The 21,369-nt window shown below is 35.6% G+C and overlaps 1 protein-coding gene across 7 annotated transcripts in view; it reads right to left on the bottom strand.

Moving 5' to 3' along the window:
- The window catches only part of RYR2 (ryanodine receptor 2), a 430,624-nt gene that overhangs the window by 215,632 nt on the left and 193,623 nt on the right, over window positions 1–21,369 (bottom strand). For all 7 annotated transcript variants that reach the window (XM_033008863.2, XM_042795831.1, XM_042795834.1 and 4 more), the window contains 6 exons: window positions 19,191–19,265; window positions 15,737–15,893; window positions 8,832–8,996; window positions 7,248–7,369; window positions 4,061–4,244; window positions 3,220–3,355 (listed from right to left, as the gene is read on the bottom strand). In XM_033008863.2, the coding sequence (XP_032864754.2) occupies window positions 3,220–3,355; window positions 4,061–4,244; window positions 7,248–7,369; window positions 8,832–8,996; window positions 15,737–15,893; window positions 19,191–19,265 (839 nt within the window). The remainder of the gene's footprint in view (window positions 1–3,219; window positions 3,356–4,060; window positions 4,245–7,247; window positions 7,370–8,831; window positions 8,997–15,736; window positions 15,894–19,190; window positions 19,266–21,369) is intronic.

Genomic DNA, 21,369 nt, shown 5'->3' with positions numbered 1-21,369 from the left:
TTGGGCATTAGACAACAAAAGATAATGCAGTGAGGGAAGTAATGTGAGTGGGCAGAAGGGGCACAAAGACTGGGAAGTCATCAAAAGCTTGTGCACTGTTCTCCTCACTACAGGTCCATGGAAACAACACTTGGTACAGGACAAGTAGACTCTGTCAGAAGGAATTTTCTGGCCTCATCAATTGGAAATTTCAGACTTAGAGAAATGATTCCGCAATCAAGACACTACTTCCTCCAGTCTGAGCTGTGTTTAATGTAACAAGAGTTAAAACAAACTAAACTTACAAAAACTTCCACACTCCCCTACATCTCTGAATAACCCAACCACAGACTTTCATATTCCATCATCTATATTCTAAAAGGTCATCAGTTTATTTCATTTTGATGTTAACACTCTGGACCTAGTCTAGATATTTTTAAATGTTTATAACTGCTGACATAACTTCTTTAGCTGATTCTTAATAAGTCAAGTAACTGCCATTAGTATACATTAAACAATCACCTTTTAAAAAGAAGAAAAAAAAAGCCTAAAACAGATTCACGGTACTTAGTTGGCATATATGAGCTGAAAGATAGATTAAAATATTTAACAACGTTCCTTCTAGATGACCTTTCTATGTAAGGGTTGGACAAGCAGATATCCCCCAAAACCACATTACAAAATGTCACATTTTCAAGCATCAATACAGGCATTAGGGTAAGAGTAAAGAGAGAAGCAGAGGGAGGAAAAACATAACAGCAGTATTGCTATGATGAGAAGCTCACACTGAGATTTAGTATCATTTTCACTATGAAAGCTTAGTTTAGTTTCATGCACCTTTTCAAAATTTTAGCTGTTAAAGATAAAATCTGCTACCCTTTCTGTCTGTTAATGGTTCATCTACCTTCAGAAAATTCTGACTGAACAATCTTACTGCTTGCAAGCATGAAGATAGCCAAATCTATATGGGGTTGTTTCATTTTGTTGAAATATAGTGAAAACAGCATGAAATAGATTCTTCATTTTCTGTAACAGACCATAGAGTTCTGAAGGAAGACAAACATTGGCAAAGATAATTGAAGAATGGAGCTGTAACATGCAAACAAACATGAGAAAGGCCTACACCAGTTTGAAAATCATAAGACATGAGAAAAAAATAAGACGTAAATGATCTGGACACTCCACTCAAGAACCTACAATATGATTCATGTTGCCAAGTCATAAAATTTCTCAACCATCACATATCATAAATTCACCTGCAAAAACTCCCATCTACCTCTGAAACAGTTCTTCACATAGAATTAATACAAAAGACAACAGTGTACCACTGCTACAAATTACTCTTAGCTGAAATTAAAGCAGTCTGATGTATCTGAAGATTCAGTCCTGGTTTTGACCCACATGCTGACTCACTCGTCACTATGCTACAATTTACAGATCTGGAGAGAGGTGTATAGAGGATGTACTTAGCTTACAATTATAAAAAACATGGAAATCAAAACCAAAAACATTAAAATTACCTCATTATGTTCATAAAATCTACAAATCTAATATTAGGAAATACCACTTTTGGTCACCCTTGCAACCTATGCATGTGCATCGATCTTTAACTACATAGAGGTGGTAGATCTCAGCAGCTCCTCAACCAGAATCACAGCCACAGGAACCACTTTCTGTCCTAACAGCCTGTGGTTACATGAAGCAGCCACTGTTCAGCTAGCTCCGTCTTTGCTCTGAGAGATCATGGGAGATGGCTTCTGATTGCCTCAGTGGTATTTACAGTCAACTTCTATTTCCTCAGACAGAAAAAGTAACGGTCCAGTCAGAATCACTTCATTGACTTTGTCAGGGTCTGTGCACTATATACTGGATATCTTTTTTTAATCCCCAAGATTATTTTCTTCTTCAGGAGCACAAGATGTACTTTGACTACGGAAATGCTCTGTAACAGTCCTGTGTATAGAACTACTTCCTCAGTTGCCTGACTTTGCCGTTGGATAGTAAAGAAAGTTTAAGTGAAGTGAGGCATGCCATTAAAATTTCATTTTTTCTCCCTCTGAATTTGGAGGAATATGAGAAATACTGAAGTATACCTGGCACACATGAAATACTGCTGAATATTGTGAAAAATGGTTAGATCCCACAGCTCTTAATATGGGAACTAGCATTGGTAGAGTCTTCTTACCTAACTTTCTTTCTGTATCTGTTCCTCTGGGTGAATGGGAGATAATACCTTCTATTTGCCTTATTACAGAAGCTTCCAACAGAACACTTATTAATAGTTCTAATTATTCAGATTACTAATCACAGATAGCCCAAAAGAACTCCAAGATAATAGTTTTGTTTTCCAAACATGAATTAAAAGGCTCACAATAAATAAGGTTCAATGCCACACACTAAGTAGCAAAGAGAAAACAAAATAATTCAAGTACCAATAATAAACAAGCACTAAATAAGGAATGGGTCCTATAGAAAAGCTAATATGTGATCATGTTTCACAAGGCACACCCACAGAAGGGCCAAGTAATAAAATACATTCATCTACATTCATCTGGGTGCTTCCTAACCACTTGACTCATTTCGTTTTACAAACTCCTTATTCAGTCATAGAGTTTTTAATGGAATTGATATATAACATAACATTACTTGCATACCTTTTCAATACCAAATTTTTCAGGAGTGAGATTTAGTATAAATGATACATAAAATGCTTTATGTTTTACTGAAAAGTAAGACAACAATCCTGTATTAGGACTTTGTCCAAACTCAAGCTTTTGCTAAAACACGTGCAAGTTTAAAGATAAGCAGGCCCTCACATTAGAGCTTAATTTAAGTAAATAGAGCATAATAAAATGTTACAGAAAGAAGGCAGCATAGGCACATATATGCAGCCTGCACAAAAGACTACTTAATGATGACACATTACTGTCCTGTCACTTAAGGTCAATGTTAATATTATTTAGGCTTACTTATGGCACTGAGAAAACCTGATGACAGAGGAGCAACTGACATCATTTAATTGAAGCCAGAAACACGTTATTAGAACAATCATATTTGAGTGTTTTCAGTGTATTTTGTTCTTAAGCACATGCAAGGACCTAGAAATGCAAAAACCTTGTTTAATTTGTAACTAAATTTTTACACAGTGAAAATTCTTCTATACTAAAACAGTACATGTTTCTTTTCATCTGAGTATTATTTTCAACTAAAACAATCCAAATAACCCATAATATGTCTTACCTAGTAATTCATACAAAGAATTTAGAATAGATTTCCATGCTTCTCCAGCTTCCTTCCCAGCTACGTCTGCAAAATGAGCTGCGCTGCTGTATACATTCAGGCGATCAATACATTCAAGAACAAGGTTGATCATACCCTAAAATGGAAAGGCTCAGATTGTCAGAGAAAAAGAAAAGTACTGTTTAGCTGCAAATACATAAGATTTTCAGAAATCTAAGAAAATAAACCATGGAAGGTAGGATATGCAAAACACAGGAATATATACATGGAGTCAGACAAGTAGAGTCAAATAAGCAAACCCTATGGAAAAGTTTTCCTTAACTGTGATAATGAAAATCTACTATCTAGGATGGTCAAAGTAAAACAAAAAATGAACAGTATTCCAGATATAATTTTAGGCAAGTTTCTATTCTGGAATTCATTCAGGCATCTGACTAAGTATAGGCAACTATCACTACTGGAGGAATAACAGACAATATGAAATGAAATATTTAAAGCATGCTTATTAAACCAAAATATTCTTCTGCATCAAGAGATTAAACTATAACAGAAAAAACTAGTTCACACATAAGGAGTAAATTATGATTATAATTCAGGGCACAAGGTCATATTAATATCTTATTTTTTAAAATAAGAAAAAGGAAGTAAGGCCTTAAATGTATTTCTTTAAATATACAGGAGAATTAACAGATCTAAAAAGATTATAAAAGTAGCAATTGACTCTTATAGCACAAAAAACCCACTGCAAACATACTCCAGATTAGACGATAACACTATATACACTGTGAAAAAATACTTGCAGACAACGTGGTGGAAAATCAGGAGTAAAACAGAGAACTACCTCTTCCTGGAAGAGATTCTGGCGATTCTTCAGTGCTCGGAGCCTGTTTTGTTTGTCCTCATGCTCCAAATGTTCATCAGGGGGGTGAAAGTAGCCAATCAAGTCCTGAAGGCTCAGATTGACTGACTCAATAGGCAAATCAACTGTGGAAGACTTCACTTTCTTGCTGAGAGCATCAAGGCCCCTACAAGAAGATGCAAATTTTCTTGAGTACTGGAAATTAATTTATCATTGAACTCTTTATTGGTTTAAAAGCAAAGTTTGTTTAGATGCCAAAGCTCAATTTATTTTCTGACAGCTACGTAACTTCTCAAAAATTATTTATGTCTGCCCCATTCTCCACTTAATGATCCATTCCTCCCTTCCCAAACATAAACAAAGCACCAAAAACTTTATTTCTCTTATATTTTTCTGAAACCCAGAAAACTGATTTTAATATTCTGTCTACTCATTTAGCAGTACCAGGGGCAAACCAAAAGATGAAGAGAAATTTGTAAACCTGTTCTAAGTATCATGAGGTCGGAATGCACAAAAGTCAAAGAACCAGTCCTATGGTACCAAAGAGGGCCCAGCTAGTCCATACAGGCTCTCAGTCATGTCTCTAACCTGTTCTTAAGCCATCTTCGATGCTGGAAGATGCAGCTCTTCCACATACTCTGTCCCAGCACTTCATTAGCCCTTTTTTTTCCTGATACACAATTCAAGCTTGACCTTGCTGTACTCTATGACCATCGTCTCCTAGAAGTGGGGCGCAGACCATTTTCATCCATGTTGCAACTGCCCCTTGCTTTGCTGAATCCCCAACAATCCCTAATTTTTCCACAGCACTGTTCTTTCCAGGCCCCTGACATACCTTTCTCCTCAATTTTAAACCTCATGTTTTCTAAAGCGCAGCTGTTGCAGCTGAGACCTCACCAGCACCATGCAGCAAGTGGAAGGCGAAGGCTTTCCCTTGCACCTCCCCGGCTCCCCTCAGGAAGGCAGGGGTGGGCAGGGGAGCTACCTCAGCCAAGGTCCCCACCAGAACTTTCTGGAAGGAGCAGGAGGGGCCATGAGGGGCAGAGAAACAAGGGTCCTGAGGGCCTGTGAACATAGCGTCAGTCCTCAGGGAGAAGGGAAAGATCCAGCGGATCCTGAAACTCTGCAGGAGCCAGCCAGGGCCCTGAAGCATTGGGAGAGAAGCGGCCCTGAAGGGAAGGGTTGCCCACAGCAGGGGAGAGCAGGAGGAGGGGGCTTATTTGACACCCCTGATTTCTCTTGACTCATTCTCAATTCTGCCATTGTAAAAAGGGGTTTTTGCTAGCACATTTTTGAGTAAAACCCAGCTATGTAGCAAAGAGGTCCATTTTGTTTTCACCAGTGCTCCACTTCTACTGACTTAAAGACCACCAAGCTTCAGCTGGGAAAGGAGCCCACCATGTCCACACGGGCACCCTCCCAGCTCCACGCTCATCCCCCTCTTTTCTTTCATCAGAGACACCAAATTTGCCCGGCAACCTGACCCACAACCATCCTCGCCAGCTCCTCTCTCCTGAGCTGCATAGCACCCTGCTTGCTCCCAGCGATTTCTCCCCACTCCACAATGTGGAGCAGAAGTCCCATTTTATACTTGTCTTTTGGTTGGATTAAGACAACACAGATAAGTATTGAAGCGGGGGGATGGGGAGGTGGTTGTTGGTTGGTTGGTTGGTTGGTATGGGTGTTTTTGCTATTTTTTTAACTGGCACATCACTGTATTTTGATCTCAAATGGTGAACTAGGGCTGGAAAACTTCTACATTTAGGAAACATTATGAATTCAATAGGAATATTTACTGCTGAAGATTAAAAATCTCTTAGAAGAAATAATGTAAATTTATCAAAAAGATATCTACAAAAGTTGTCTTTAAAACTTAATTTTTATTGTGAGCACATTATGTGAAGTGCAATTTTTCTACTGACTTCATGGGAAAGAAGTGGGGCACCCACTTATGAGAATAATTTTATTCTCCCCAATTCAGCTTTTTCTTCTTGGAGTAACATCCTGCCAAAACTAAATTCTTAAACACTACCTTGGACTCCCTGTGCACTCTGCAGAAATCTCCACTGTAATTTAGCAGTACCTTGATTTGTAAAACCTTATCATTAAATTGCCTTTCTCTGTCCTTATCTTTTATGGCATTCTTCAAAGCTTCTAAGAAAATGTATTATTTACAAAGTGACCTAGAGCTTGCATTTCTTTTGTATTTTAAATGTCATACAGTAGGCAATTCTCCTGACAGGCATTTTTCTCGGGGTTGTTATTTAAGTACCTGGGTAAATGTTTTTCAACAAATTGACATGTCTATGTCTTCAACGGTGTACTGATTTAGGACATAGTTATTTCAGGTCACCATCTCCCACATTGTCTTCTCTTGTGTCAAATGAGTTCCTATGAAATTCTTATCATTCTATATAGTCTTATTGCATATGACCCTTTTTCTAATGCCAGCTACACCGACGAGAGGGGCCTTTCATCAATTACTGAAGTCACAAACATTTAAGAATTAGCATTTTATCAGTGTTACTTAGGAGGACATTTGGAGTAGGAAGATAAAGGCAAATTGCATAAATCTGGCAGCATTTTTAATGGCTAAAATACTATAAAACATTTTATACGTTGCAAAACATTAAACAAACAAGTAGCATTAAAAGGGAATAAATAAGGAAAATAATAGGAAGGTAGAAAGGTGTAATCTCATACTTTTAAGAAAAGCTTCTTCTTGAGAATATGGACTTCTTCAGTATATTTATGTCTTGTACAAGTTTTGAGTTATGCAGCTATCTCCTTCTTCCAGATTTTTCAAGGAAAAGCACTTTTAAAAAACATACTTAGAAAAGAAAGAGCTAAATGATGCAGTGCATGACTTACAGGAAATTTTGGCAAGGAAAAGTACCTCTGTTATGGTTTGTTTAATTTTCAGTATGCTTATGCATTTCATTTCAAAGTTGCTAGTAATATTAGAAGATAGAGAAAATAAACTGAACAATACCTCTCAAAGTACATATCTGCTGCTAACACATAAAGAATTGGCATGAAGCCTGGTTTGAGAAGTATTCATCTGTTTTTTCTGAGGGTTAAATTGTTCATTGTTGTGTTAATGGCCACTTTGAATGAAACAAATGAGGAGAAAAAAAAAAGGGATGAGAAGTTCATTTTAAAAACACACCTTATAAACCTGTTGAAAAGGAAGACTGTACTACGGATGACACGTGCTGTACGGGATTCTTCATTCTGAGATCTGGACAATGTTAAGCCATCATCCATGTGACCTTCATGGTGCATTATTGCCTGCAATACAAAAATAGAAAGCAGTCACTGCAAAATTAAACATTATTCACAAATATTAAGTATGAAAACTCACACAGTTAGGCAGGCTAAAAAATTATGAAGTCACATACAAAAAAAAAAAAAATTATTAAAAATCAGTTAATCTCATGTTTTACGTTCTCATGTCCGAGGACATACTTGTACTAAATCAGCAGGTTCAGAAATATAATAATCTCAAAGCCACAGCTTCTGTAAACAATACAGTCTATCAAAAAAAAAAAAAAATCAGAAATCTAAGTGGTTTTGTTTGTTGTTTGTTTCTGTCAACCTTAAAAACAGTTCCATTACACAGCAGCAGGCCCTGCAAGTATAGACAAGGTCAAAACTCGTCCTGATTTCCATGTTACTGGCCTTTTCTGACTACACCTTGAGTCACTGCCAATAACTAACAGTTTTTGATGTTTAGTTATCATGGCTCTGAAGGTATTCAATCCAATCGACATAAATATTTTAAACTATTTTAAGTAAAAATGTTTTTCTCACACACACAATTTTTATTACATGCATAACTAAACTATTCAATAATGTATCTTATTTTGAATTACTTTATTATTTAAGTATTAAAATTATAATTATTAATACTATTATTATAAACACTAAAATTTTACATGCATATAAACTGTGTCCAAATTATATATTATTCATATAAAGTATTTTTAGAATATGTGTGCGCGTGTGTATACACACATATGAAACAGACAAGGCATGACCTTCCAAGTATACCAGATGTTGCTCTAACTTCATACTTCTGGTACATGAAACAGTCATAGAAAATACTACAGTGTGGATAAACACATTTTATTTTATCATACTTTTTAAAAGAAAGCTTTTTTCCTTGCTGAGAAATACTTTCCTGCAAAGTTATACATTTACAATAAACACTAACACAAATATAGCTTCCAGAAAATGTGCTAAGTTGCAAAAGAATCTTCTTCCTACTTTATTATGCTGAGATACCATTCTGGTTGGCCATAGTTATTCTTTAAAAGAAGAAATCCCTCAGGACTTTAACATTCCAGCCCCAAAGGTAACACATTCACAACGCAGAAAGAAAAGACTTTGAGTTAAAAGCCTCCTCAATCCAAACTACAGCACACTGAAGAAAGGAATTTTAGCATATTCTACAGGCTGTTATTAAAATTTTAGTTTGACATCAAATATATCCAAGATTTATCAGTGTTTGTGGGTTAATGTCTATAGGCTAATACGTACATTTTGTTTGGCTTTCAGTTTAAGAATTCAGTACATCGCGTAACTTTTCAATATGTGACTAAATAAAAAGCCTTTCACGGTGAAGCAATGAAACAAAGACGTGATTAAAATATTTGAAACCCAGATATCTGCTGTGTCCTGTACTTCCATTCATTCCCCCCCCTGCCTCAGACTGTGACTGAACAAAATGCATTCCTATTTACAGTCTCACCTTCCGCTGCACAGAGCCCATTCTTACAGACTTTGCATCAGCTGACTGGTATGTGAGCCATAACCCTGTATCAACATGTTGTATGAAGCATATTGAATCCCCATATTTTATTTCAGGTGCTCCCATTCCATCCACCTCTTTTCTTGTCCCTATGTCCAACTTTTCCTGTAGAAGAAAAAAAATGTATACAAGAACAGTAATCCACATGTTAATATTTGCATACAATATCAAATACTAGGCAACTGTCTAGAACAGGACCTAAAAGAATATTTGATATTCTTCTTTAATGAAATTGTTAAAAAATGGTGAAAGTGTAACTTCTAGTAAAACATTTAGGGAAAAGATGGAGAGGGAGGTCCCATCCACACAGAAACCTAGGATATTATAATAGGAAAGCCAGGTATATACATTTCACATGCCTAGGAAAGAACTAGGATCATAATTGTCAGTACATGTCATTAGTGAAGCATAAAAGCTTACAAAACAACACCAAATACACTGAATCCCCTAGATGAACCAGGCATTAACCTCCAGAAGCTTTTTCTTGGGGATTTTGCTGGGTTTTCTTCCAGGCTGCAAAAGATGAGCACCTCCATAGAATTTATTTCCAGCTGCCACAGAGAGAAGGCCTTTAACCTGTCACTGCCCAATACTACCCAACAACGGGCACAGTATTTCCTGAGAAAATAAATGCATTTCTGTGCGTTTGCGACTGGCCTGTGGACATGCTGTAAAAGAAGAATGGCATGACCATGCATCAGTCCAGCTGGTGTCCTATACAGACAGCAGTCATTTCAGGAGAGGAAATTTAGTATCCCAAACAATACTATAGTTTGTAACTGTAATTTGAGGTGTTCTGTATTACCTAGGTCTTCTAAGCACCAACTCCTTCCCCTCAGACACCAGTTTATATGACAAACAGCCTATGCACCCTAGTTCATGGCAGCTCACCCATTTAATCTCTCCAAAAGCATATGGTTCACTGACTGATATGCCTCATCTGCTGCACTAGTTGTTAAATCCAAAGGTAAGTATGGAAAAAACATGTTACAAGGGATCAATATACATCTTGCTAGCTGTAGGAAGGATTTTAATGTAGTTATGCCCAGAACTTCTCAGGGGACTTCAGACTTCTTCACAGCAAGTTGGATCTGCCTGTTCCTGAGGCTGTTGCCACTAGCTCCATTTTAAGAAAAACTCTTCTCCATTGAGATTAACCAAAACCACTTCGACACATTAGTTCTGATCCATGTGATCAAGTTATTGACATTGACAGGAGCTATTCATCATTCTTCTGAGAGGAGGGGGAATACATCACAGTTGCTGCAGTTGAAGCTGAGACTGCCATAATACTGCAGTTGCTGTTTTGCTCTGCCTTTCACAGCTTCAGCAGTGCCGGCAGGGTCACCGGTGCAGTAGCCCCCTGCGTTCTGCTTCTAGCTACGCTCACACCTGCCCAGATAAGAAGCTGCTTAATATTCACCACTGTTCAAAAAAATCATCTGCACACATTGCAGGCCTATTCTAGGCCATACATTCACGGTACAAGATGATCCCCTTAACGAAATACAGCTTCAACCTTCTCTGCTTCTCCTGATCAGCAGCAGAGGACAAGCTGCTTCCTCCAGCTCTGCAGAATAATGTTACAAATAACGAGATAAAAACTTCTACAAGTTTCTATCCCACTACAGCTAGGAAAAATTAGGAGAATGATTACACCATACACATATGCCTTGACAATTCTGGGAGACAGGTTCACAGTAAAAGATGACAAAATTTGGGTTTTCAAAATGAACAGAAAACAATCTGTAATTTATTAAAGGATTTTTAAAAGCATTATTAAGTAAAGGGAGATGTCATATAACTAGATTTTCACCCTACAATTACGAATGCACTTTGAAGCACTTAAAATTTTTAAGATACTCAGGTATTATTGCTTTTTATAACATTAAGCTTCCAGATACAATATATTCATCAATTCAGATTACTAAACTGTTTCTGGATACAGATGTTAATTTCACTATCTTGTAAATGCCTGATTCCTTAAGTGCTGAAATTCTTATTAAAATCTTGTCCATTGTTACATGGTAATAACTGATTCATTAATACATCTGATGCCAATTACCAAGCTAGAGTGCCTTTATTTAATTATTAATTCATTATTTGTTCATATCATTTCTCTGAATGTTATATTCAAACCTTTCAAAAGCTAGCACAAATAACCTGAATGTAATAACAGTTGGAAATTGCAAAAGCTACTTATAATAGGACATTGCACACAAATGATGATACAGGAAAAAATAAATTAGATCCTGCTATCATATGAAGAAATGACAGCCTGATTTCAAGCTCCGGTCTTTTGAATTATCTTCATAACTAGAAGACAGTGTGAACATACTGTGTTTCTGCATTGTAAGATTTTTTTTCTCCAAGTCCTCCTCCTCACAACTGATCTCTTAAGATATGAACATATGAATTCGTAAATTTTCTCATAAAGCACTGTCAAAAACGGGAGGGATTATAAGTATAAAATATTATTCTGTACTTTCTTTAAAATCTACTGACTATAACAGAAATTGAAGGGGTTTGATACTGAAATCTTAATTTGAATTTGAATTAACATTAAATTTAATTAGCATAAAAATTGAAGTGCCGACAATTTGCCAAACAGGATCTTTGTCCTCACCTATGTAAGTACACTGACAACTCTGCATGTAGGTTTAGAGCCCAGACTGAATTCAATCATATTCAATAGAGCTCTTTCCTGCAAAACAAACACAGCAGCCAGAAAAGCATGCAGTGAAAGTTGGATTAAATATAGGAAGAGAAATGGAAAGCCAGGGGACGGCATGGGGGCAGCAGGCATTAGAGCATTTATTTGGGAGCTTCAAGACATTTTGCCTTTTGGGGGAGTGAACAAGAACCACCAATTGTTTATAAAGGGGAAGATTTGAATAGACTGCTGGATTCATGTCAACAAACAGCAGGTAGTTGAGAAAGTACATATAATGAATCAATCTCATTATCTACTGTAAAATAGTTCATCAGTGAAAATCAGGATCTGAAAAACATCAGAAATCACCATGTCACCATTTAATAATTGCATACTGCTACAGACATTACGTGAGGCAAGCTTCCAGCCCACTACACTCTTACTATAACCAGTCATTTACACAACCAACTGCTCATTCTTCCTACAGCATATTTACAAAGAAAAGCTTCAGCCTTATTTGCAGTCTAGACCCATTCTCAGACCAGTAACTTTTTCTAAACAAAGACCAAAAATCTTCATTCATTACACTCGAACAAACAGAAACAACCGAGTTTTGCAACAGTCTGTAAAACATCTCAGTAATACAAAGCAACAAGAATGCACTGGAAATGAACAGGTGTATTGAAGAATACACTAGATTTTCTCCAGAGGATGTGCTCTTTATAAAGTTTTTATTTTATATATACAGGAATACAAGACAATCTTCCCACACTCATTGCGGCCTAAATGGACAAAATCATTTAAATAGTTTTAATTTAATGTTGGAAAAAAAAAAATTCTATGCAGCCTCACCTTAAACATGTTATTTCACTATAATGTTTCTGTTTAATTGCTTATAACATTCTGAAATGGATTCCCATGATTAAGGTTTGTCCTTTCAATTTTATCTCTTGTCACCTGACCCAACCTACACCTTTTGTGGCACACTTTCACGACTGACATTCTAACAGATCCCACTGACTGGAAGAAGCTAATTCATGGTGGCTTTTTAAGCTGACATTAATGTAGTTCTTATGATATTTTATTAAGAAACAGGTGGAGTTATAAAAATGCAGGCCATAAAATTTCATTAAAGGTGATGTATTTCTGTCCACCAGAAAAGACTGTTAAGGGAAAAAGCCGACAGTACAGAATGTATAAACTTTTCTAAATTAGTAAAATTACCTTATTTCAGTGGAAAAGTGGTACTAAACTAATGCTTTTTATCAAAAAGAATCAATATTTAGCAAATTCGAGATTGAAAAAAAAAAATCCACAGAACTTAATCATTACAAACTCAAGTCTATAAAAGAGCAATATGTTTGGGAAATAAAGTGTGGATATCTGTGGACATCCTGTGCTAAGTGAACCAAGACTGCAAGAGAGGAAATAAAGAATTTTCTGTATTTCAGATGCTTGAAAGGCTAATTTTCTCACTTAATGATAATTATTAGGGTGAAATACAATAACCAGAGCATAAATCACAATTATCAGAAAAAAAATGAAGAGATTGTTATCTTTTCAGAGTATCTACATCTTCTGACTGCTTTTTGGCTTGTGATGTTTTTAAGCTTTCACATTTCTTTATTTTGTTGAGATAATTAAAGAATTTTAACACATGAGAAGATTTTAATCTAATTTTTCAACTTCTGTATCAGAATGTTGTGTTTTGGGGAGGTAAAAAAAAAAAAAAGAGAAAAAGGAAAAAAGGAGGGGGCTGGGCACTGTGTATATTATATGAACAAGTACTCTGGTTCATATAAGACATCTTATAAAAACCTTCAGCTTTCTGGTTCTCTTCCGCTTATTTTTTAAATGCTGTGCTGTGGCAAGCTAATGTGTTTAAAATGAAGAGTAAGGACCTAGCAAATAATAAGGTTAAAAACAATAACAAACATTGCACATTTACATTCGCATCTGAATCTTCAGATTTACAGGGGATACATTTTCAATATTTTCTCTGCAAACATGAAAGCTGCTTTTCATTTGGAAATGGAAATGATCATCTACTCACATGCGTGAATGAACTGAGTCTCTTACACCACAAATAAAGTTATTCTTTGCCCATACCTGGTTTTGCCTATTTAGAGCTAATTTCTCTATAGCACAAGTGACGTCCATAATTCTTCCTTCCACTACCTGAAAAGTATGACTGTGGCAAAAATAGACTGAAATTGCTATAAAAGATCTAGCTACTTGACATACTCACAACTATTAATGCTCTGTATTCAACAGAGAAGATCAGGGGCTGCCTCTTATCCAGGAATAAATATTTTGGGCTAACTATATGCAACAACAGATGTGAAAGGCTGGATTGTTTGTCAATATATGCTCGGAGGAAAAGAGACCCGCTAAAGCTGCTTACCTTCTCTACAGAAAGCTCTCTAGGACTCCCATAATTTTTAAATGTTTATTTAATGCTCTTTTCCCTAGAGGGAAGACACCTAAAAATGTTTAATACCTGTATCCTAATAAAGTGAAACACGAAAATCCCTTAAGAAGTCATAAGCAGCAGATGAGATTCATCCTCCGCAATGAAGAGCAAACCATATACTCCTCCCCGACGGCATCTCCATAATTCCTTCCAAGTAAGTCTTTAGTTAAAATTAATGTTGATATCCACAAAATTAGACTTTAAATATGATCTTCCGAACTTCCAATTTCTTTGAAAATACATATTTAAATATCAGTAAGATTATATCTCTCATGTCCTGATTAGCTTATAGAACTGTCTTAAAACACTCTCATGTTACTTCAAGAATTGATTACCGTAACGTATTCCTACATGCCCCGAAGCCTTTTAACTTTGCTCAGCATAGAATAGGTTTGGTAACTTAACTGAATCAAAAAAATGTTCACTTTTTATTTTGAACATGGTAGACAAAACCACTTCAAAATATAAATTCTCAAAATACTTCCAAATAAGACTTTCAAATTCAGGTTGAAAAAAACAAATGAAGAATCTCCAAATGCAACATTGTCTAATCTCCAAAACACATATGCATATGCTACTTAGAAAATAGAGACAAACCACTTTCTCCTTATCAACAAAAGACACTCTCTGTATTACTAACAATTCTTGAATTCAAGCATTTTTTGAACTAAATAATCTATGTAACAGTAGAGTGCAGTTATATTGTTTCACTGGTTTTGGAGTAACCGCTGCTGAGACTCCATCTTGAGAATCAGTGAATGAATTATTTTACCCCTCTTGCTTCAAAGGAGAATAACTGTTGAGATCTACTCATGAGAGTAACTGCAACAGGAATTCCCCAATGTAGTTGCACAGCACTGTCCTAAAACATTTAAGTATTTCTATGGCTTTTATAAGTGCTTTAAAAAAAATACATTGTCTGGGTCTCAAAACAATCATTTGAACTAAAGTCTCTGTTACCAGAGTGCAAAAGTCTATATACCTGCTTTCAGGTATATATTCATTTCTTATCTTCCCAAGAAGACAAATAATAAAAATTATGTAAAGTAAATGCTACAGAGAAGTTATTGAATAATTCTGTTTATTATTACTATATATATTAGAAAATACATCTTTAAAAAAACATTATTGTTGGAAAATTTTCAGCAACATCATGTTGCAGGTGAAAAGTACAAGAACTGAAAGGATATTAAAGAATTTATCATAGTATTATTTTTAACTGTTTACCCACTACACAAAATGTTGTTCTAGACTTGAAATACTTACTGAAGGTGTCAAATGAAAATTCAAACTATGGTAACTTTAAATTGGACTACAGTAAAGTATCTGATGAAAGAAATCCTGATTCTCCAATTTAATTTAAATAACTCACAATACCGTAAGATTTTCCTGTGTCAGCCAACAGATATAAGGAGTGAAGTACCAGGAAAGCTCATCAGAAAAACAAATAAGAAATGAGGAGATTGTTCAAAAGTGGGCAAGCAGTACCAAAAAACCCTAAAAGAGCAACCAACCCACAAATAAACAGCCAGGTAACATTACCCAAAGAAAGTATGATAAAAGAAGCTTTCCAGATATTAATTATACTTTGGGGATTTTTTTTTTAAATCAGTGAAAATGTAGAAGTTTCCAGTAATTCATGCAATGGAAAATATCTGAATCTTGCTTAAAGAGATTTTAATTACTACTAGTTATATTAATGATGCACTGATTCCATACCTTGGAAGACCGAAAACAGAATGCTGTAGATTTTACATCTGCTTTCTCTTTGTCTGTAAGAAGAAGACTCTTGTCATCCAGAAGACTTAAATATTTTCCTGTTGTTATATGTCTTAGTCTGAATGGCTGTCCCCATCTAATGTGGCTGCCACTCCACCTAAGAAAGTTCACAGGAAACATTTGGTTTTTTAAAACAAAACATAGGTTTTTAACTACTGGAAAAAATATTTTAAAGTACATTATATTGCCAACTAGTTGGTAAAAGGATAAAATTCTAAAAGTTGGGTTATCAGCAAGAAAATGGCTGCCTTCTGGTTATCTCCTATAAAACCATTCTAATAAATAATCTTAACCGCTTCCTTTGCACAGGCTGGCATGGTTCAGACTGAACTCCTTTTGAGAGAAGGTACAGACTGCATATAGAGAAGGAGGCTTATGATGTACACAAAGAGCTTAGATCTGCCAGTTCCCTCTCCAGCGTTTCATCTACCAGTAGCTGGGCTTGTTCACCTCCCAGTACACTCTCCTTTCAGCAGCCAGCACATTTTAAGCACACTTTAGATAGTGTGCAAAAAATAAAATAGCTAAATATATAAATATAAATAAAACTCTTCCTAAAATAAATTTTAAAAATTAGACTGGCCCAGATTCTTCATATTCTATAGGAGGAAATGAAGGAAGAAAGGTAAAGAATTTCTATTTAAGCTCCCTAAGAACTCCTCAAGTTGAAATATAGGTTGCAGGTTTCTAACTTCTTGCCTTAAACTGAAAAGTCAGCTCTCCCGTTCTTCCTGATTAACTCCTGAAAATAAACGTGTATATGGGTTACTAAGGAGGATGCATATCGCAAAGCCTTTTCAGAAGGCTTCTTGATTATTCCATAGATTGGAAAATTGCCACAGCTAGGATGTTTTTCTGGATCTTCACACCACTTTCTTCAGTCTTATGTGCACACTGCTTTTTGGAGAGGAAGTCATATATTTATCTTGTGTTTTCAAAATGCCAGTCATAAATGAGTTATGACATACTGTCAATGTTCTGATGTGCTCCCATGAATACCAGTAATTCTCTATGCTTATGGTGGCTTGAAACTGCTTAAAATTATCAAAAAATGTTCACATAATATCAATGAAATACATGAACACATCCTTATGAACTTAATCTGATTACAAACAGAATTCTGTATTACTATATTTTCCCATTTTCATTTAAAGTAATTCTACATACAGCATTTAAATACATTAAAACTTTTAATGCATATGTTTGGTATATATTCATGTACTAGTCTGAAAATCCCTTAAATTAGCACTTACACAGGTCTGACATTTTCATTTTCCCGTACATGTAGCAGATTAAAACACTTACCTAGTCAACACAAATATTCATTTGTTTAAGTGTGTCGTCTTAAGAGTTGGCCATACTGTATGTAAAATATGTGAAACCAATTTGGCAGACATTTTTAAACTGCAGGAGTTGTTAAACTGCTAGAGTAATATCTGGCTTCTGTTTTGTAACAGGATTTATTACACTTCATTAATTAAGCTTTTAAACCTTTTAGGCTATTGGTTTTAAAGAGGCCAAAAGAATGAGGAGGTTTCCCCCTCAACTATTTTCTTTTATAAACTAGTCTCTTCTGTTGAAGTTGAGGGGAGAGGACTTTGGAGAGGAAGGAAATATGGAAGCTTTATATCTCAGAAATGCATTTCTTTTTTTTCTGTCTTCTACACAACAAAGACAGCATACTCCACAAAAGTACACCTAAGTATCAGTGTTCAAGCACAACTTCTACTTCTTATTCAAGTAAAATGTCAGGGCATGAATCTCAGCTATTGTATTGCTGCATCTGGTAAAACACATCAGCTCTGCAATTTTCATATTATGGACCTTGCTGGTGAGCTGCATTTTCTCCAGTCTGATTCAATTTTCTCTTGGACCAAATAGCTATGGACCATAAGAAAAAGAAAATAATAAATGTAGTGTCACTGAGGCATGCCCCAGTTCATGCCTGCAGAATAGGAGAAAGGACAATTCATGTGCACTTACAAGGAAAACCTTTTCAGCAGAAAGTATCTTGTGAAGCCATTTCTGACTACTAAAAATTCTTTTCTGCAATGTAAGAATTGGATTACCTTTTGGGAAAGAAAGCAACGCTGAGTAATCTTATCTGGTATCCCACGGCAGGCAACTTTTATGAGAGCTCTCCACTAATGAGGAGAGCTCAGAAACAATTAATCCTTCAGAATAATATAAAATTAACAGAATTAATGTTTTATCTGCAGTCATTCTGGGAAGGACTAGACCTGCTGGAGGACTTCAGGCATGCACATACTAAGTTACAAATGGAAGCATTTGTATAAATAGTAATATGCCTACAATTCAGCAATGAATGCATATAGCTATTAGAATGTCATACAGGAAAACAGGGAGGTGAGGGACTTGTAGGAGAGAGTGTTATTCTTGGGAATTTTTGTTAGTTTTTTGGGGTTTTTTTTCCTAGTAAGAAAGTCATGTTGCTTAAAAAAAAAAAAAGATTACCGCTGCCTTTGGTTAGTAGTTTTGACAATTTCTCAGTTTTCACAGTCTCTCTCAGTCATGTATGTTCTAATGTTTACACTTCAAAACTTTGTATGCAATTCCTGTCAAATTGAGATATATGACAATTGTAACAGAAACCTGTACTTTCTCAAATCCTCACGTTGCTCTGGTAGCACTGCTTATTAGGGAACTACATGCAATGAGGAAAATAAAAAGCCAGAGAACCTTCCACAGTTTCACTGCTGTCACTTAAGCACTCTCAAGGTCAATGTCAGTCCACAGCAAAAATCTCACTGCCCTATCAATGACATTTAACATCATCTTATTAAATAAAATGCACAAATAGAAAACAGCATCGTTAGAGTGTAACCTTTCCCTAAGATGCCCTGATTTCATCTTTAAAAAGCAAGTTATGAGTCACTAGAAATTTTATCATAGGTACATCTTCTAATACAATTTAAGCACAATTTTACAGTGTAATTACCTTAGCAAACAAGGCACAACTCCTTTACTATCATTCCAATAATGCAAGGTAGCTTTTTTCTGTGATTTTTTGCCTTTAAAGACTTCCAAATGGCTTAAACAAGTTAAGGGGTGGCATACATAAGTTATTATTTTTAAGGAAAACAGTTCTGATTATATCACATATATCTGTTAAAAAGGTAAATTGTGAATTCACTGACATCTATAACAACTTCAAAAAAAACAATCAAAACATGCACACCATGTGTGTTAACAGACACTCTCTACAGGAAGTTGCTTATTTTTTCATGAAAGTGATATAAAGCACTTTCTGAAGATGATTTCAGTATTACCAGTCTGGTTTTATAGTTATCAATCTGATTTTATAGGAACACTCCTACTACACAAAAAGTGCCCTGCCAAACAGACTTCTTTTTCTGAAAGAGATTTTACTTACGCAACTCTTAGAGTCTCTAGTCGCCAAAGGGAACGAGCATGAATTGAAACGGCACCACCTTCATAATGGACTGTTCTGAAAACCAAGCAAAGGCACAGACTAAATGCTCAGCTCTGTTGGAAGAATTCATCATACTTGTTTGTTCATTTAATTGCATCTCTCACTTTAAGAGTGCCAAAACAATTACTGCAACTGTCAGATTCAAGGGTTATCAGAGTCAAAAACAGTTCTTATCAATTGAACCTTCAGACTTAGTTACTCAAATTTTGTTTTAATTGTCTTTAGCATCCATTATTCTGATATTCATAACAACAAGATTTATACAGTGTTTGGTTAGACATCTTTCTGAGTGTTTTAAGGATAGAGAATCCAGGAAAAAAATCAATAGTCTGATAATTACAAAATTTCTAGATTCTAACAAATAACAAATATCAAATTGTGATAAAGAGTTGTGATCACTGCATACGTCTCATGAGAAAGGTAGTGTTTTCACAGAGCTTATACTATTAAAATAAGCATTCAACTTATTACATTGAATTATGAAAATTCACTTATTTGTCACTGTGTTTTATTATCATAGCACCCGAAGTTTCACAAACACATTGATGCTGTCTTCACATATCTCAGATGTTAACAGCTTCCTATCTCCAAATTTTAAGATGTAATAACCCCTCTAGTTCCTGCGTATATCCAGAAAACTAAGTGCTTCTAAAAAACGACAGTCAATTATGCCTAAAAAATCATTTTGGTTCTTTTTCTCCATTTTATTACACACAGGTAAGTGGTCTATATTGAATCTACAAAATGGTTTAAATTTATGGTGACCAAAAGCCCTGAGTAGGTAACCTGGCTTCTCTTCAAAGTAAACACTGACTATTAAACACTGTCACTCTAGATTTAGGCAGCCATTCTTTGGACTGCTTCCTCCCTGCACCTTTATTTCTGCTCTAATACACTCACAGAATCTAAAAACCTAGGCCTTTCCTTTGGGAAAATTAATAAAGGAGTTACTTATGCAAAGGAGAGCTGTCACTGTGCTTGTCAGATCAAGCATGTCAGGAAACACTGCCAAAGAATAGCCTAGTTTTATGGATTTTGTAAGAGCTTATGGATTGAGTAAATGTTGTGATCTTCAGCCAAGATCAGGAACTGCCAAAATAGCCAGAGGCATAACTTTAGGGAATGTTAATATTGAAACTGTAGAAATTTCCCATTGTTTGCTAGAAGCAATTATTTGTGGACCACAATTTTGGAATCAGGTACCTCGTACTTACTAGACTTTAGATTCCAAAGTTCTCCTGGGAATATAATACAGAGGGACTGAATGCCTAGCACAGAGGAAAACTCAGCGTTGAAAGAGCTGGTTCAAAACCAAAAGAAATAGTGAGTTGGAATATACTTCTCAGTACTGTTAACAATACATGAAACTACAGATATGCTAAAAGTCATCTTGGACTATGATAAGAAGTATTAAAGAAATAAACACTCCCAGACATTGCAAATGAATGAAGACAAATTATACAGGGGGGAAAAATGAGTCAAAATACAAAATAAATATTCCTCACTACAATTACAGAACCACTCACGGAATATTCGTGACCCACATATAAACAGAAACTTGCACATGCTCCATGAGGCAAAAAGAAGTTATAGGTGCATATATAAACATGTATAAAATCCTCCCCTTGACCTTATATCCAGTATTTTCTCCACATATTATCTTAGTCATTCACTGCAATGGTTGTGGTGCTAGGAGCAGCTGACAGGTATTAGTAAGTCTCTCATATCTCTCTCACAAAAGGGAATGAAATTCAAAGTCAGTCTTATTTTTTACTGAAATTGACATTCATTAGCATAGTAAAATGCAAATGCGAAACAATCTTCAGACATTTGTTCAAATTTTTATTCTGCAACTAACAGATTGGGTTTATGTTGTAACATCTAAACGATAACAGATCAGATATCACCCTTGTTGGTTGTTCGGGTTGGGGGTGGGGAGGGTGGGTTGTTTGGTTGGGTGGGTTGGGAGGGTTGTTGCTGTGGGGTTAAGTTGAAACGTTCTGATTACATCCTGGTTTATTTCAACATGAACCTCACTGACAAAAATGCAGTTGGAATTCTTGAACTTGTGTTATACAAAATTTATCAATTCAGTTGTTTCCAAGTCATTAAATATATG

Source organism: Tyto alba, unplaced genomic scaffold, assembly GCF_018691265.1.
Source record: "Tyto alba isolate M040663 unplaced genomic scaffold, T.alba_DEE_v4.0 Super-Scaffold_22, whole genome shotgun sequence".
In the NCBI taxonomy this organism is placed as follows: Eukaryota; Metazoa; Chordata; class Aves; order Strigiformes; family Tytonidae; genus Tyto; species Tyto alba.
Note: the sequence above shows the minus strand (reverse complement) of the source record. Positions and strands in the feature narration are given on the sequence as shown.